Source organism: Strigops habroptila, chromosome 8 (genome assembly GCF_004027225.2).
Source record: "Strigops habroptila isolate Jane chromosome 8, bStrHab1.2.pri, whole genome shotgun sequence".
In the NCBI taxonomy this organism is placed as follows: domain Eukaryota; kingdom Metazoa; phylum Chordata; class Aves; order Psittaciformes; family Psittacidae; genus Strigops; species Strigops habroptila.
Window position 1 is genome coordinate 26,451,623 of NC_044284.2, and position 18,822 is coordinate 26,470,444.

General features: G+C 40.2%; 1 protein-coding gene across 3 annotated transcripts; it reads left to right on the forward strand.

The window, feature by feature from the left end:
* Window positions 1-2,672: 2,672 nt before the first annotated feature.
* On the forward strand, window positions 2,673-18,506 carry MLF1 (myeloid leukemia factor 1). 3 transcript variants are annotated; one of them, XM_030493993.1, is made up of 7 exons: window positions 2,673-2,829; window positions 7,285-7,447; window positions 12,481-12,567; window positions 13,438-13,566; window positions 14,674-14,833; window positions 15,422-15,554; window positions 16,512-18,506. In XM_030493993.1, exons 1-7 carry the CDS (start codon window positions 2,783-2,785, stop codon window positions 16,612-16,614), a joined length of 822 nt encoding a protein of 273 aa, XP_030349853.1. In that variant the 5' UTR covers window positions 2,673-2,782; the 3' UTR covers window positions 16,615-18,506. The 3 variants fall into 3 exon arrangements, with proteins under 3 accessions (XP_030349853.1, XP_030349855.1, XP_030349854.1); XM_030493995.1 differs by lacking the exon at window positions 16,512-18,506 and adding an exon at window positions 16,335-16,498 and having other exon boundaries at window positions 2,710-2,829; XM_030493994.1 differs by lacking the exon at window positions 2,673-2,829 and adding an exon at window positions 2,892-3,023.
* Window positions 18,507-18,822: the final 316 nt, after the last annotated feature.

The window sequence follows — 18,822 nt, forward strand, 5'->3', positions numbered from 1 at the left end:
CACCAAAACGAATATTTTGAGAAGATAAAGATCCAGGAGGATAAGAATTTGCAGGATTTTGTATTTGACAAGCTAACTATATTAAAGAAAATTCACTTTGCTGGTTTGTAGTGAGTAATAAGCAAATATTCTAGCATACCATATCATGGATATTAATGAACTACTATAACAGCAGAAACAAATTGATCCAGGGCATCTTCTATTAATCAAAATGTAATGACAAATAATTAATAAATGAGTAATGTGACCTAATCACTATGGTAAAGCTATTGCTTATTGCGTCTCTAGTTTGAATTCACTCTAGCTTCAGATGAGTTTTAAAGAACTTTTAGTATTGAAAGACTAACTACAATGCAGAGGATGACATTACTACAACATTTGTAATATTTTTGTGTGTGGATTGAAACAAAGCTTGAATTCTGTCTCTGAGCAATAAAAAAGGTCTTTGATAACATCATAACTGGCACAAGATTTCGTTATAAAAAGCCCCAAAGCGTCAGAGTTCACTTCCATGACTACCGCCTGATTTATTTGCTAATCTTTCATCAGAAATGTACAAACAGTTCACGGGCTTCACCTGGGTAATCAATGGGTAACCCTTTTCCTGTCACGCTTCCCTGCCCACCAGTCAGTCAGCATAAATGTTTTCACTGTAACAACTGCTCCAACTTGGAGTGCATCGTAAGGCTGCAATATCACCACTAGCTAGGATCTAAACAGAAGTCTACATCAGTAGACAGCAAAATCAATGCTCACCCAATTACAGATATTTTTCTAAAATATTGCAGGCTCAGTTCATTCATCTTTTATGTCGGTTTTCCACTTTGGGCCAAATACCAGCAGAGCTGTTTCTGCAGCGTGATGGATCTTAGTGGAACAAAGGATTTACTTTCATCGCTGCCATATAAATATCCTGATACTCTCTAATCCCACCTGGTTGTCTGGGGCACATTTTCTATCTTTCCCCTAGACATTGGAATATTGAAAGAGATGTGAGAAGAGCCTTCACCTGCCGCTTGACAGGAGATGCAAGCGAGGAAACAACCCCCAGGCTCACAGTTCTGAGAAACTTTGCCATCTAAACCAAAAGAATTTTTCCAAACACATAAATGTTTTTCTCCACAATTCTTCTCTGGTTCTTTCAAACTGAACTCCTTCAGACGTAAGTTTATATGTAACCACAGTTCTTATACACACTGCTACATGTTCACAACCACTCCGTTCTTCAGGAAACCTAGCTAACACTCCCCATGTTATTTACTCCATTCTTTTACTGAAACCTTCCTTTGCCAAACCTGCCCAGTGACAGGGTTTGCTGAGGGGTTTCTCCTTTACAGTCGGCTGTGGGACTGCTTCTTCCTGCTAAGGAGACAAAGAGCTCTTTTTTCCTCTCTGTTTAACCAGTAACCCTAACCATTCTCACTCTCAAAGGAAGTACAGCTAAGCAATACACAAAGAACTGCTGTTGGCAACTCCGTAAAGCTTCAGGAATTGGATATGCGTTGTCATTGCTCATCTGGTGTGGAGTGAAAGGTAATAACAGAATCATAGAGTGGTTCGGGTTGGAAGGGACCTTAAAGACCACCTAGTTCCAACCCCCCTGGCACAGCAAGGGTCACCTTCCACCAGATCAGGTTGCTCCAAGCCCCATCCAAACTGGCCTTGAACACTGCCAGGGATGGGGCAGCCACAGCTAATGTCTAATTTAAATCTCCCCTGTGCCAGTTTAAAGCCATTCCCCCTTGTCCTTTCACTCCATGCCCTTGTAAAAAATCCCTCTCTAGGTTTCTTGCTGGCCCCTTTAGGCACCGGGAGCTGCTCTAAGGTCTCCCCAGAGCCTTCTCTTCTCCAGGCTGAACAACCCCAACTCCCTCAGCCTGCCTCCGTAGTAGAGGTGCTCCAGCCGCTGAGCATCTTTGTGGCCTCCTCCGAACTCACTCAAAGAGGTCCGTGTCCTTCTTATGTTGGGGCCCCAGAGCCGGACGCAGCACTGCAGGTGGGGTCTCACGAGAGCAGAGCAGAGGGGGAGAACCACCTGCTGGCCATGCTGCTGGCCATGCCTCCCACTTTGATGTAATCCTGACCCACACACGGCTGCGATGGCCACCGCAGCAACTCCAGTCAATTACCCTTACTCCACCTCGGCCCCAGTTTTTCCTCATGGCTGTATTTTGCTGGAACAGCTGATTAGCGCTGCTGTAGCGCTGCCCTTGGTGCTTTCCGCTGGGGTGCCCCTGTCCGCCCAAGGGCTGCCCCGCTCCGTGGCCGCTGGGAACGGGACGCGGCCCGCCTCGCAAAGCGGCCGCTTTATTTTACTGCCACCTACTGGAAAAAACACCGTTACTTTTAACGTCGCTGAGGACGGGGCAGCGGCCAGCACCGCGCCGACAGCACCGGCCCGCGAACGCCTGACAGGCGCTGCGGTGAGGCCGGGAGTGCACCACGCCGGGGCCCGAACCCCCGCAAGCCGGGCCGGGCCTCGCCGGGCAAAAGGGGGGTTCGGGAGCGGCAGCCCGGAGATCAGTGTGGGCCCCACGCGCCGGGCCGCGCCCCGCTCCCGGTCCCGGGCCCTGCGGGGGGGCCGCCACCAGCATGCGGGCGCGCGGCCGCGCGGCGGCGCCCGTTGCCGCGGCAACGGCGGCTCCCGGTGAGCCCCGCCCCGCCCTGTTAGCCAGGGCCGCGGCGGCCAGTGGCGGCTCGGGGAAGCGTCACATGGGGCAGCGGGCGCCGCCGTGAGGGACCGCGGTGCCGCTGGCGCTCACACCGCCGGGGAGCCGCAGCCATGTTCGGGGGCTTGGGGCGCTGCTTCGAGGAGGACCCCTTCTTCCGGTGAGGGCCCCGCTGCGGGCCCGGGGCGCCGGGTCGGCAGGCGGGGGGCGGCCTCTGGAGCCCTGGTGCTGCGGTTGTGGGGGTTACGAGTGGCCGGTAGGGGTGGGTGTGAGGCGCCCCGGCCGCAATCTGAAGGAGCGTTTCGGGGTTCCCGTCGCTCTGGCGGACGCGTATCTGTGCGAGGTTAACCACCGGTGCGGTTCCTAGCCGTGCTGCCCCCGTTACCCGAAGCAAACGAGCGTGCGGAGTGCCTTTTAGAGCTGTGGGGAAGGGGTTAAACTGTTGTCGGTGGCCTCTCTTCAGCAACGCTTGTAATCCTTACTGCCTCACAGCGCAGTGGGGGGGCTTGACCCTAACTTCATAGTGGCATCTGCAGAGAAGAAATCTTCACTTCCGTCAGTTTGAGTTTCTTGATTTTGTTTCTGGGCTGGTTTTGGTTGGGTTTTTTTTTTTCCCTAAAGTTTGTTAGAAAGTGGACAGGTGCTGTATGTTCTCGCTTTTCTGGATTTTTTTTGTTTTGGTTTGGTTTTTTTTGCTACAGGCTGTTTCTGAGCTCTTGTCAATGCACACACTAAAGATTACACCAGGCATTCTTGCATTAGAACTTTGCAGATGTCTATATGAGATCAGTAAAGGCAAACTGTTTCCTTGTGCCGATTTCCTGAGTGGATCCTGGTGCTTTAGCTCAGCAGATGTGCTTTTTTTTCATCTCCATACTACAAGCACAGTTATACTGTTTGGGGTAGATCATGTCTGTGTACTCAACTCTGAAATCAGGTTATTTCCTGTGGGAATCTTCTTTTCCCGCTGGAACGGAAAGTGGTGTATCGTGCAAATGCTCCCGTAGAGTGCTGCGATAGTCAAAACTGCTGAAGTATCTAGTCTGGCCGCATTTTACATCGTTTGTTAGAAACTCTGATCTGTAGCGGGTAAGAATGGGATCGGACAGCTCGAAGGAGCCTCAATGATTTTAGTAAGTACCAATATAGACACCACATCTTTAGGAAAAACTATGTGGAACTTAATTACAAGCAAAGATAAGGGGTAGTGCTGGTGGGTGGCCGAGGGGGGGTAACGATTTGGGCCTTGTGATGTGGATTTGTTGACTCTATCTCTTAGCTACAGGATATTCTAGCTGGGGCTGCGTTTGTACCTCTTAAAGGAGAATCTACTGCTTAGTTGCAAAAACGTGTTCCTAGCAGTGGGATAGTTTCTAAAGCTGCACGATGGTTTAGTACACTTGGTTTCTAGGAATATGTGCACTACTATAACAACTCATTAATTATATGCAGAAAACTTCACTATGCAAATCCTCTGCACAAAATGAAAATAATAATAGAAATTAAATCCTGTTTGTAGTATTTTGCAGTGTGCTTTTGAAGTACTAGTTGCTTTCCTATTTTTTATTTTATTGTAGTCACTGATGCAGTTTAAAACTAGGGAGAAAAAAAGACTGTAGAAGATAATGGAAGGGAGTGTGTGTGAAAGAGGTGAGATTGATCTTGAGATTAATGTTCTTGGCACTGCCCTTTTAAATCTGTTTTGCATATAGTTAAGGAAATTAGCTTATTGCTTCAGATAAGATTACCTTCCAAAATAGAGTGATAATAGGCTTCTGTTGCCTCATAAGGAGGGATTTTGACTGCTGAACTGGAAAAAGTGCCTGGCTTAAAAGAAATGGCTTTATCTGTGAGCAGCTGTCCTGGGGAAGCACCAGTCAGTCAGCCAAAATGCTGCCCAGGCCCTGCCGAGTTTCATCCCTGATAGCCTGGACAGGTGCAGAAGTTGCATCTTCTCTGCCAAGTGCAGCTGGCCTCCGTTTTTAATTCACCAACACACAGCTTTTGTTTTATTGTTCCAGGTGTTACCTCCAGTGTGATTCTGCAGCTTCAGGCTTACATAAGTTCCTAAATAAACCAACAAACAAATAAAATGTATCTAATACAAAGTACAGTTTTCAAAAATAATAAACTGAAATTATTGTTCTAGGACACTGATTTTTTTTGTTTTTTTATTTTTTTGAACTGACCAGAAACACATGCTGACTTACACTGTACCGGGACACAGGTTTTTCCAGATGGATTCTCTGTTGACTTTCCATTGGTTTCGCCCTACTCCAGAGCATATCAAAATTGTAGCATTTGTTTCAAGGCTTGACAACACTAGATCTTTTTATGAATAGCTCCCTAAAATGTCCTTGGGGAATTGGAAGGCTTCACTTCTGTTCCTAAATCTGTCACAGTATATATCTTACTTCCCTGTCTCTGATAGTAAGAAGCTGTATTTCTAAATTGTTTCACAGACCTTTAATTTTTTTAAAAAACAACAAAAAACTCCACAGTTTTAGATGCAGGTATGAGTGTATCAATTAGGTGTGGTGAAGGGTGAATGACCAAGAGAAGTTGCCAGAGAAACTGAAATAATGCAAAAAGGACAATTTCACAAGGTATGAAGGATTATTTTGTCAGGTGAGATGTATTACAGTATGTTATACACATTAAATTAAACTAAGTTTTCTCATCTACATTCAGTCCATGGAATCTTGTTTTGCTTATGATGTGTTGTAGATGAGTGTCCTTTTGAACTGGGAGGGACTGGGGGGAAATTTTGTTATTACTGATGGAATACAGTTTGAGTTTTGATAACCAAACCTATCTGAAGTTTGTGGTGTCAGAAGAGATTTGCTGAAAGTACATGTACACTGCAGTGTAGTGCTTGTGTGCTTCCCTCATCTTGGCTCCTGCAGTGACTTTTTCCATCTGTTCTTTGTCCTGTGAAACGTGAGGGGACGCTTGCTGTGTGCAAGCTGCTTATCACATTAGGGCCGAAGTTAAAGCTAGTTGTCATGTGAGTGGTGTAGGTTAGGGTCTGCTTAACGACAGTGGTAAAACTACTTCTAAACTATATGGGTCTCTTTGCACTGCAGTGAGTTAAGTATGGGCATAGTTTAAGGGATATTGTTGTGTTAAAAAATCTTGTTTGAAAATTAATCCAGCATTACATTTGTAGCCCTATTTCTTTGCACCTTTTAGTGCAACTCTGGCACAAGAAGAGAGTATATAGTGCAGAGATCAAAGTGGCCACGTGGTGTAGAAACTAGTTTTCATGGGATTGAAGATAGGGGGAGGGGAGAATAGAAAAGCTGTTCAAAAGACTTGTAAGAGATGATTGGCTGTTAAAGTCAACAGGAACAACCTGTAGCTTTTCTTCACGGAGGGAGGAGATTTTGCTGGAAAGGCTGTGGTGTCCTAGAGAGAATGAGGGTGTGAGCTGTTTGGGGAGTGCCAGGAAATTGATAGGAAGGAAGATGAGGTGCTGTTAAATCCAAGTAAACATATCTGGGGAATGACTGTTAATAAAATGGCTTTCAGCAGAATAGCAAAGGGGGAAATTAGACTGGAGGTGAAGGGAGGAAAGCACGTGTGATTTTTGTATGAAGTAATAATTTGTAGCCTTGGACCATAGACAGCAGTACTGATCATGTATTGTGCTTCTGACAAAATCATATTTTGATCCTCTTTTGGCCTCAGTTAGAAATATTTAGTTCTTGCCCAAAGTAGAATTAGAGAAAGCAAATAATTAAGTAGTAATGGAGAGCAACTTGAGCAGTGTTCTATCTGCAAGCCAGCCTTTGGAATTACTTGGGAGGTTTTAAAAACCTACAGGTTTCTGGAAACAGAGGCTGAGTGTTTAGAGAGGAGAGAAGAGGGAGAAAACTATTAGGAAAGCAAAAAGCCAGTAAGAATCTTTCTTCCTAAGCAGAGAAAAGTGGTGTGAGAACATGATTTATGGAGGGGGAGAAAAGGGATACAGTAGTGGGTGACTAAAGTAAAGGAGATGGAGCTGGCTTGAATTTAGAGGATTGTGTACATTTTTGAGCATGTGGTCAAGGAGGATGAAAAGTAGAATGGAAGTGGCCAGCAAAATAAATTTGAGGGGTGACGGAGATGAAATCTAGTGGGATATAATGAGTTCAGTGAGTAGTACCGTGCTAAGCTTTGAGAGATTAAAGTCAAAAAGGGAGAGAAGAAAAAAAATTCTTTTAATATGAGGGATTGGAGGTAGAAGTAGTGATAAATATAGGTCAGTTTTATAGTTTGTGGCAGATGGTAAACATAGGCTGGAGTGAAAGATGGCTGCAAAGGCTGGAATATTTTTTGGAAAAGGTGAGGACAGAGAGCAATATGGACACACAAGAGTATAGGAGAGCGATGAAGGCAGCTGAGAAGACAAAAGAACTAGAACACCCAACCAATGTGAGAGATGGGAAGAAAAGTGAATAAGTGAGAGTTTGTGAGAAACAAGACATTGTCCAGTTGAGTCCTATTAGAGTAAGAATTTGAATAAAGAACCATATGGTATGATTAATAAAACAGAGTTTTAAAACTTTTGGAGCAATTTTCCATAGCTTGGAATAAACCCTGATGACTTCTGTGCAAAATATCTCTTTCTCAGAGATCCTTTTGCTGCACACCATGAATATATGCGGCAGATGATGAGAAGCTTTTCTGATCCTTTTGGACGAGATCCATTTCTCAGTGTAACAGATGGTGGGGAGAGAACAGTAGATCGAAGAGCACGCCAGGACTCTCGTGTTGCTCTAAGAGGAAATCGCACAGTAAGTATTTTCTTAATCTCTGAGGATTGCTACATGGAATTTACATTTACTGGTAATATAGTTGGCTTCACATTTCCATTTCTATTAAATTTGGTCCAGTGGAAACAGGGGCCTGGCTCAGCTGTTACAACCTTGGTCAGATTGTTTCATTGCTGAGTAATATGTGAATAATCTCTCTTGGTTCCTTAATGGCCTGTTACTTAACACTGACAAGTTTCTGTTGGGACTAATGACAAGTCTGTATATTACTGAACATTGAATATACAGTATTTAATGAAACAAACTAAACATACTTATCAAATGTGTGGTTTAATAAATATTATGTATTAAATGTTTCTGTTACAGAAAGGCATTAAAAATGTCCAGCAACAGAGCCTTCTCTGAACTCTTCCTTTTTATTCTAACTTTCTGAAAAAAGTACCTTGGTACATTTACGCCTTCACTCTGCAACTTAATATCTTGTGTCTAGTTACTCATGTTAGTTTAATTTAACAAAAACCTGTGTTTCAGCCACTTGGGATCAGATAAATTGATATGAAATCTAGTATTTCTATAAATTACCAGCTGAAACTGGGAAGTTGGCAGTTTCAGCTGGTATTTTATGTGTTTTGCGTAAAGTAGTTTTTTCAACTCTTTGGCATGCAGGACAATTACATCTTATGCTTCTGTAGCTAAACCTTATCTAATTGCTGTATTTAGAAAGGATATATGTTGGAAGTTGGTTCCTTTCCCTCCACCAGGCTAAATATTTTGCAGCTGAATGATCTCTTACTTTAGTGAATCACATTCAATTAAAAAAACCCCCAAAACCATCAAAAAAACCCCCAAACCTGCCCCAAAAGGAAAAAAAAAAAAGTTGGAAGACAGGACTCATTATGAGGGCTTGTGGAACTTGGCCAGGTTTGGTGGTGGTTGTTCAAACCTAGATAGTTAGAGCTTAATAAACACAGCTGAAACACAGACTATCACCTGCAAGTCAAAAGGGTAACTGTCAGATTCTTTCCTCTGTGCTCATACATTGCCAGTTAGTTTCAAATATAGATGCTGCTGGATCTAATTAGGGCATGATCTTTCCTCTACTGAAGCAGATTCTTAGGCCTTGGTTCAGTAGATGCCTAAAACCAGATCGGACTTCTTTTTTCCTTTAGAAAAAGGATACGTTAAACCTTATCCTAATAGCTTAGGAGTTTGTGTCCCTTGTACTTGGCGGTGAGGGACAGATGTGAGACATAGAAAACCTTTATCTATGGTTACAGAAAGAAGTTAAAGGCACAAGAGCACTGTGTTGTTTTGATAAGCACAGAAGAATTCCACACCTGCTAAAATCTTTCTAGTATCTTTTGATGTTCCTCATGTTTCACTTCAGAGCTGTCAGATGTCACAGAAGGCTTGGCACTGATTACTTGAGCATTGTAGTAGTTTCAAACCGCTTTTACTGGTTTCCCTCCAGAAGTGACTCATACTTAAAATAATTAGTTTCGTGTAGGAAAAATGGATATCTTTACTACCATGTAAAATACACTTTGTTAAAATTACCCATACTGATTACTGATATTGTCATTCTATGTTTAAGTAAACTATACCATTTCTAAAACTGCTTTATGATGAACAGAACTTGTTGCAACACCACAATGTGTGTCAGGCTAACATTCAAATTTGAACATGCTTTTCCTTTTTCAAGCAGGTTTGCAGTGTCAGTTTTTAGGAGAAGGAATGGGGTAAAACATCTTAAAAGATACTGTCATTTGGTTTTGTTACGGTATCTGATGGTCCTATACGTTAGGCAACTATTTAGCAGCTTTTAGCATGTATTATAAACCAAAGTTTATAAACTTTATTTCTGAGGATATCCTTTTGCACTTGATACATATACATATAAATATATGTTATTCTTTCAATACATATTGGACAGAACTGAAATCTGAAAGAGTTCATGAAGGTACTCCAAGAATTGGACAATTCCTTTTGTACTTAAAAGTTACTGTAAAGTGTTTGGTAATTCTGTCTAACCTTTCTTTCTTTAGGTGGCTTTTATGTAACTCTCCAATCTTAGTTTCCTGGAAACATCAATGTGTTGTCCAGCATCTCATTGCCCTGTCATATAGGGATATTCAATATCAGTTGGTCAAACAGGAACTATATTTGTTGGTGTTTATAGCTACGTCTATTTATACAACTGCAGAAGAATATAATTTGCTTGTGGGGATTTGTCTTCAGAGGGTTCTGTATCTGATGATAGATTTACCTGGAATTTCTTTGCAATGATCTCAGAAACTGCTGACTTAACTGCTGAAGTTAGACTTCATTTTATCGTAAGGAATGTATAGATATTTTAAAGAAATATCTTTCTATTTGCATTGATAAGTTGTAATATATAAAGAGTGCTTGTAAACAGGCCAGCTGCACCACTTAATTTTTTTAAGCTCTAAAATTGTACGACAACCTTCTAAAATTTAATTACATTACATTAAGGGGACTATTGATTTGTTGATTTTAATCAACTGTCAACAGTGGGGTTCTCTTGCATGACTAGAATGAAGTGTTGTCAGAGAAGTGGGTGATGTCTGAAGCACTATGCCACGTTTTAAATAATTTTGGCACAAAGGTTGCTATAGTATACAAATGTTTCTCAACTTCTAGCTTTAAGTGCTTCTAGTACATACATGTGAATAGGACTTACTAAATGTGGTGACAGCTATTGCTTTCCAATATCATTAGTGTAAATATATTAACTTCTGTATACCCAGAGACTACTTCATATTACATTCTCACAGCACACTATAAATTACCAAGGCCCTCTTGAGTGACTTTTTATTTGATTGCAAATGTTTAATATAACCTGCTGCATATGAAAGTTACTTCTGCTGTCTGATAACAGGTATAATAACTGAAAGATGCTGGTCCTTTTTCTTCCAGGCAACAAGCTGTGCCCTCATGCCCTTTGCAGGCTTTGGTAGAGTGGTTAGTATTCCAGGAGCAATAATCCTTGTAGTTCTTGCTAGTACATGTATACTGTCTGCATAACTAAAGCATGGACAAAGGCGAGTCTGGGTGTGCTTGCAAACTGCTTTTGTTGGTGTTTACATATATGGAACAGTATAATTCAAGAAAGATTTTTTTTCTTCTTATTAAATGAAAATGCTGGGGTAGACTAAATATGCTGATACCAAGATTGGAAAAGTTATTGCTTAGCAGCTGGTTTTTCTACTCGGTGATGTACCTGTTTGTACTTAATCTCCAATGGATGTGAAGGAAATAATCCCTAGAGAGAGACTTCAAACTTTGGCCACTGCCTTTGGAAGGCTTTAAAGAGTCCTCAGATCGAAATTGAGTATAGAGAGTGGCTCTCACTTGCAGAGCAGACAAAAATAAGCACGGGTCTTTGACTTTACAAATCTAAAGATATATTACATTACGAAGGCACAAATTTGCATCTTGCTGTATGCAAAAAGTGTGTTAGCTAATCAAAGTTCTTTTGCTACTAACTGCACAGACTATGGTTTTACTCTCCTGCCGCAATTTATGGCATGTAATTCCATAGGTACAGCTGATTACTAGGCAATGGCATTGGTGAACACCCAGATTTCTAACTGCAGAAGGCAGTTTTCTGGAGTTACTGACACTTGCAATGATTTGATGCCCTAAATTGTCTATCAGTATTGCCAGAGGTTTTGGTAGCCTTTAAGAATTCAGATTTCTTCCTACTCAAGGAAAAAAAAAAAAAATTTCTGCATCTGAGTTTTCCTTAGTTTTGTGCTTAAGCTGCAGGTTTTATTTTTAAACTCCAATTTATATATTTCCAGTAGTTGGAGGAACGTGGATGCTATTGTAATTAGCATCCTGGTGTTTCAGAGCACCTCAGTAGCACAAAGGGCTGCTACATGCAGCCCAGCAGCCAGCCTCTTGACAAAGCTGCTGGGTTTTGCAGAGCTCATGGGAGCTGTTTTCCCTGCTCTTCGCATAGCCTCCTGCATGTGGACCAGAGCATGGTGGTGGCACAGCGGCTGTCCTGGAAAGCAGCTAGGTGCACCCGTGCCTGAACTCACCAACCCACCAGTGCGTGGTGTTTGCTCTTAACTAGCATGCTTCAGCCAGAGCTGCTCCTGTTGGAAACCGGGCAGCCCAGTAGGGAGTTTGAATTGGTCCTGAGGAAAAGCTTGTAGTAGGAGAGGAAAGGCATGATGAAAATCATCTTTATCAACACCACCTGCTGCACTGGAGAGGAGCCCAGAAGAGGATGCTCCTTTGTGACAGCACTGCTGTCTTCCCAGATGGTCACTTAGGAGAGTTCACCCTTTCCCTGGTTTCTGTCTCCCTGTCTTTTTGTTTTGTTTGTTTTCTTTTCTTCCAGAGATAGCTTTCATCAGTATATGCCATCAGCTACAGGTCCTATTGATAAAATTCTGTGCATGTAAACCTGTCTTACTATCTATCCTTTGTGCAACGCTGGATCTTCTGCCTTCATGTAAAAATAACAAATGTTTTGTTGAATACATCTATAGCATCAAGTAGTTAAACTGCCATTAAAATACCAAGTTACGATTCTCTGTTTTTTCCCCACTGCCCTTTTATGAGTAATGTACGCTACTTCTGCAAAGGAACAGCTGTGTCTGCTGAGATACGTTTTCAGTGTGACTCCATATGCATTAAGGGATTTACATAATAGAGAGAATCTGATCTTCAGTAGATTATAAGGCATGGAGCATCATATAGTCCTTTTTACAGCAGAAGCTAGTTAGGTTAGAAGGTATTTGAAAATAGTTCTTGTAAACTGGCCACAGTATGAGCTTATTTTCACATTCAGGTGTCAAATCTTTCACTTCTGTCTTTTCAGTATCTCCAACTTAACAACCAAGCTCCCCATGTTAGCTTACAATTTTTTTATTTGAAAAGATGCATTTTGGCTTGTCTATGAATTGCAGCCTTTGAAAACCTTTTTGATGGTCTTATTTGCATTAAAAAATGCATGCGAAAACAGCTTCAGAACTTGAAGAGTTGGAAGACTATGTTTTAATTTTAATGTCTTTTATCAGGATGCAGATTTTGGAGAGCCTTTTTTTGCAATGGACAGGATGATGTCAAATATGAGAAACAGTATGCTGGAAATGCAAAGAAAATTTGTAAGTTTTTGGTTTTTGTAATTAAAAATTGTTCTAAAATTAATTGTCTTGGAGAACTACAGCTGTTTAAAATATTACTCAGAAAGTCCTGCCAAGAAAAAGGTTACTAGTCTCAAACAGTAAGAATTTAAAATTTTCTCCCCAGACTATATCATGGTTATAATTCTTTATGCTGTCATTGATTATTTGCTGACAACAATACTTTAAGTGTATGCTTGATTTTCTAGGGGTTAGAACTGCTGTAAGTTATCTGGTCTCTGACTGTTGCCAGAGCTGACACCTTAAGTGAAGGAGCAATTTAAAATGTTACTGTACTTTGTTACCACAAAGCCTAAATGTCACCCTGTGTATAGACTTTTCTCTGATTTTATTTGCAGTGCTGCTTCTTTCTTCTTTCTCTAAAGTCTTTGAAGGTAACACTGGTATCTATTAAAGTGTTGCTCAGTAAATTTACTGTGTTTTATTGGCCTTGTAAAATGGCTTGTAACCATTGTTGCTCAAGTCCTATTTCACCTGAACTCTTTACACACCTTATTATATACTATATGTGGCAAGACTGATGTTACAGGTTATATATCTTCATTACTAAACTATGCCAGGGCAAATGTTTGAGCAGTTGCTTATTGCTGCCCAGGCTTTGTTGCCATGTTCCCTGGCATGGGAGACCTGTGGCCAGACAAGGCTGGGACAAGAGTGAGGGTATATCAAATGCTGAGGTCTCTTCCCAACAGGCTGCATCTGTGGTGCCAGGACTGCGGGTTAATTTTTCAGAGGGGTATTCTTTTCACAATGAGATGGGCTCAGAATGTAAGTAGTACTATTATCCACAAGTTTAATTTTTTGTTAATAAGAAGTCTACATTGCTTGTAGGATGACATGTCCATCCATCCAGATGCACACACATTCAGCTCCTCCTCTGTGATGACATACTCCAAAGTAGGGGATGAACCACCAAAAGTTTTCCAGGCTTCATCTCAGACACGCACAGCTCCAGGAGGTGTAAGTAGTCCTGAGATCCAGCAAAAAGGTGGTATGCAATTACCAGAATTTCATCTATGCCAAACTGCAGCTTCCTTAAGGTTCTTTTTCCTGGAGGCAGTTACTCTTATAATTTAGAAAAATGCAGGTCTTTTTAAATACTGCTCTGTATTAAAGGCTTCTTAAGCTGAAGTGCTGTTTTCTTCCTTGTAATCTGTATGCTTTGAAGTGTACATCTAAATAAATTGTATGTCTATCAGACTGGAAAAATTGAGTGCCAGAACAGCTGATTCTTCAAGGTGGTCACCAATGTTTTTCTCTTTACTACAATTAATCCTCTTCTTGTACAATTAAAATTCTGTCCAAAATATAGCAAGAAGCAGCCTATTTATGCAAAACATGGCTTCAAGTCATCCCCATTACTCAAGCTCTTTTAAATGCTTATGTAATGCTTCAGATGAAGATGCCCTTTCATTGACTTCCTTGCAGCTGTTGCATCTAATTCTGCTAAGAAATTTGAATTTGAATTTGAACCCTGAAACAAGGTTCATGAAAGACTATATGTGAGCAGTAAAGGCTGTTGAGCATGATTGGCTGTGGGATATGTTCAAGCTCAAGCAGACACTCTGTTATCAAAAAGGTTCTAATAATATACCTATGAACACAGTGATAAGTCGTCGCCTGGGTTTCAAGCCAGTCAACATGACAGCCTAGTAATTAGTTGTCCCTTCATGCTGAGAATATTGGCATTGGCTATTATTCCTTCTGTTGCCAAGGAGAATGTTGAAGACTTGTCTGCGTGTAGTATATATAGATTAGGCTTTTTTCTTTCCCCCAAAAATTAATAGCCAGTATGTACGTTTCTCAAGAAGCTTTAGGAGTTCTTGTTTAATCTTCCTGTCTGTTGGCAAGAAGAAAATAGACTTGATCTGTGCGTTGGTGTATTTTCAGCCAACACAGTAAATTGGAAAAGCCTGTAAAACCTAATTTTTTCAAAAGACAGATATAAACCCTTTGGGGAAGAAAAATTGATTTTTTTTTTTTTATTTTAATTTATTTTTAATTACATTTTATTTTTTTTTAACCTTTTTTTGGTTGGAAGGACACTTACTTCACTTTTTTGTACAGGTTAAGGAGACAAGAAAAGCACTTAAGGATTCTGAAAGTGGGCTGGAAAAAATGGCTATTGGTCATCACATTAATGATCGTGCTCATGTCATTAAAAAATCAAAGAACAGCAAGACTGGTGATGAAGAAATGAACCAAGAATTCATCAACTTGGATGAAAGTATGTCTCTTTTATGCAGTTCCCTAATGGGCTTTACACTGTTGTTTCACATACTAATTTTGAATTTCCAGCTTGAGACATCTTAGAAGGAACTTTTTTCAGACAGTCTTGAGAGTCTGCAGGTTTCCTTAGCTGATATAAATTTGGACCACTGCAGTTATGGTGGCCATTTATACTTGAAAATGTGTTGTAATGCAATTGGTATTGTTTGCTTGCACAACAGCTGCTTGTATTTGAAAGTACTTTTAATAGTATTTAATGGTTTCAAACAAACTTTTAACAGAATTTTACTATTTGCTGTGTGTTGGTGGCTAATGCATGTTTGAGATGTGTGGTTAAAATGCGCATGTACTTTTACAACAGTGTTGTTTGGGGTTTTTTTTTCATTATCTTCCAAACATAAGCCTACTGGCAGTAAGCTTTTAGTAGTCTTTTACAGATCCCCTAGAAATAGTTTGAAGGCCATGTGGAGAATCATGGACCACAAGTTTAAAAACACTGTTCAAACCCCCCTAATTTTCAATACACATTTTTTTTTCCCCTACCTTGTTAGCATTTATTAAAAAGTGAACTTTAACTGTTTTTCAGATGAGGCCCAGACCTTTGATGAAGAGTGGCAGAAAGAGATTATGAAGTTCAGGCCATCTAGAACTAGATGCACTTTAGAAGCTCCAAAATACAGAAGTACTCATGATATACCCAAGGGAGATGGATTAAGAAGGTAAAAAGAGTTCCCTACCAGAATAAGGAAATACTAGGAGCAGAATGAAAATTGAATTCTGAAGCAATCTGTTCATGTGCAAACAATGTTGCTGGCAATTGGATGAAAAATAGTGTGTTTTATTCCTCCTTTTCTCATGGTGCCACAACAAACAGTGTAAGGCAGTATTTTGTAACTAAGTTTCGAAGAAATTTAGTATATTTGATTTGGAAAACGTCTTAATGAATTGATAGGCTAAAATGGTGTTTTCTCTAGAGAAACAGGCCAATGCTCTTAGCTCAACTATGTACAAATGTTGTAGGTGTCCACACACGTCATTAAACTGGGTGAGCTGCTTTAAGGTATAATCCTTATTGAGGGCAAGGCTGATCTCTTCTCCTGTGTAAAAGGGAAGATGTTTTCTACATAGTTGGAGACAGACACACCCCTCTTTTCAGGGTTAGATTCCAAATGAGACCTCTCCTAATCTTAAAATTGGGAAGTATGTGTAGAAATGAGGACTGTATCAGTAAATGCAGGAGCTCACCTTCATAAACTGCTATCTGCTAAGCTTCAGGTTTTTTTCCTCTCTCCTGTGGACAAATAGTGTCAGTGCAAGTTGTCTGGCCTTCATCAGCTGCATGTTTGGTAGAGAATGCTACAGAAGGAAGATGGTCCTCTTCAGTAAACTACACAGAGCACTTTGCCTGTGGCACCCCTCCAATTCTAGAGGTTTATTACAGAGATTACTTTAACTTCAGTTTCAGTTTTCAGACTAAGCTGCTTCTTTCTTCTTACCAGTTATGCAAGATGAGGAATCAGTCCAACCCTATGGTGGTAACAATGGAAGGAGTTTTGGAGAAAGAATCAAATCTGTCTTACAACTAACTATACCTCCACTTAAGTAACTAACAAAATATGCACTCCCCTATCCCCATATTGTATGGTGGTTGTGATTTTTCTTGGCTTTTGTTTCAGAGAGAAACCACGGGCAATTGCAGGTTCCAGGGAGCCCAGAGGTTCCTTGGAGAATCTCAGTGTGAAAGGAACACATGTCCCCATCAGAAGCAGCAAAAAATAAATTGCTTCCATTCTCCATTTGAATGGAGTTTCTTCAGAGAAGATAACGGTGCTGGATTGCTTATGTTTGTATAAGTATACACATATATATGACCAATCTCTGTTTTTTGTTTTAATAAGTATTAGCGTGCCTTACTACTACGATCTTTTGACAACTGAATGTTCTTTAAAACTTCAGATCCTTGGTCAAACCATCCAGTTTAAGTAAATTAAAACCACAACAATTTTCTGTTTAAAAGCACTTTAATGGGTTATCAGTAATTCTGTTTAAAAAAGAAAATAAAAAAATGCTTTGATTTGCAAAATTTTTCTGCTACATCTGTACCAGTCTCAGGCTTCTTATTAAGCCTGGTAATGCAACTATTTTTCCCCCACACTCTAACTTACACAGAAAGTAAATTCTCTTTTTATTTTTTGGCTGAAATAATTACTGGTTTTTCTAGGTGACATAGCAATTAATAGCAATTTGAATACACTATAGCCACTATATCTACCTATCTATCTATCTTTAAAATCGTACTGTAATCTGTTATAGAATCCCCAGATTTACCTTGATTTAGCATGAAGAAAAGTGAAATAGTAAAACAACAAATACTTAAAATAAATTTTATCAGTTTTAGTTTTATCAGCATTCTTATGTTTATAAGCTGTGCGTGCATCTCTTCTGTGCCTAGACCGTTGGTTTTGTATTTCTGATCCTTTGTATATTTCCTTTGGAGGTGACCCATTATTTTTAATTCTTGAAGATTCTCTGTAGTAGCTTTTAATTATGCTGTAATAATACTGCTGTGGCTTAAACCACACCTGTAACTACTAGTTATTGACCAGAAAAATACGTGGAAGAAACTGGTTGAGTTAGCAGTAAGTTTAACTGGATAATGAATGATTACACCATTTCTTCTGTCCTAAAAAGCTAAAAGAGCCCTGAATACAGGAAACCATTTCCATGATCTCCATGCTATATCACAAATAATTTCTGTAGACTATATCGTTGCAGCATTAGCATATATTTCAAGGCTAAAACATTTTAATATAGCCTTAAAAAGTAACTATTTGTATGATAAAATAGGTTTCGTAAGTTAATATTTGTTTGGCCAAAAAGCAAGTGGCCTCTAAATCATATTTAATCTTTCTGCAGATTCTGCGGATTATTTAATTCTAAGCTTATTAATGTGCAAAAATAATCAAAAATACTTTTATTGAACTCTGCCAAGGGCAAGACAGTTGTTTATTTGCTTGTTTAATGCAATAGTCTCTTCCTATTATTAGAGCAAACACTACTGGCAATAAATCTATGCTGTTGAACTACTCCACATGCAGGCAAGGTAAGTGGGTGGTAAGAGCATAGTAGCAACTCCTGATGGAAGGACAGGCTGGAACTGTGTGATAACAAAGTCGCGCCTGCCACAACCCTGAATCTTTTACTCCCCTTTGAAAGCAAGAGTACAACTCTAGGGCCTGATCTTCTGTACATTGAAGACAATATTGATTTTGCAATTAATGTTATTGAGAATATAAGGCCATGGAGGCATTTTCCAGGTATGTCACTTAAACTTCGCAGTGAAAAACAGCAGAAAAGTTGTTAATGTTGTAACTTTAGAAGATATCTTTGGTTTGGGAGCTGCTGCTATTTAACAGAAAAGAGTATTCATCTGACAAGTTAGGGTTTTTTTTTTTTCCATGCTTTACTGAGATTAAAACCCCCATGATACATAATCAATAAAACAAGTACGTACTTCAGTTTTAAAATTATAGTGGAAGGAGGCTGATATTAATTACAGGTTACTTTGTTATACAAGCCAGTGTTCTAAAATGTAATGTGGAAGAAGCTGTTCTGTATAGAAACATCTGAAACTGTAATTCTTTAATAAAGTTATTTATTATTTGTGGTTATTGTTTGGCTTACTTGGCACAAGGTTGACTAGTGCATTTTTATTTTGGGCTGCTTAGGAGCATTCTTATGTGTGACACCAAGACCACCACAATGAGGGAAAGTGTGCTGCTCCCTTTCCAGAGAGAAAAGGTGCATTTACCACAAGAAAAGCACCTTGCTAGGAGGAAACAGATGGGGGAAGCATTTGAGTGGGGGGGTGGCCAGGCTCTTGGAGTGGTCTCTGGTGTGAAAGACCAGCTGTGCCTAGTGTGATCCTCAGCACTGGGGATTTATTTTTTTGTATTCGAGAATATAGGTGCACACTATAGCATGAAC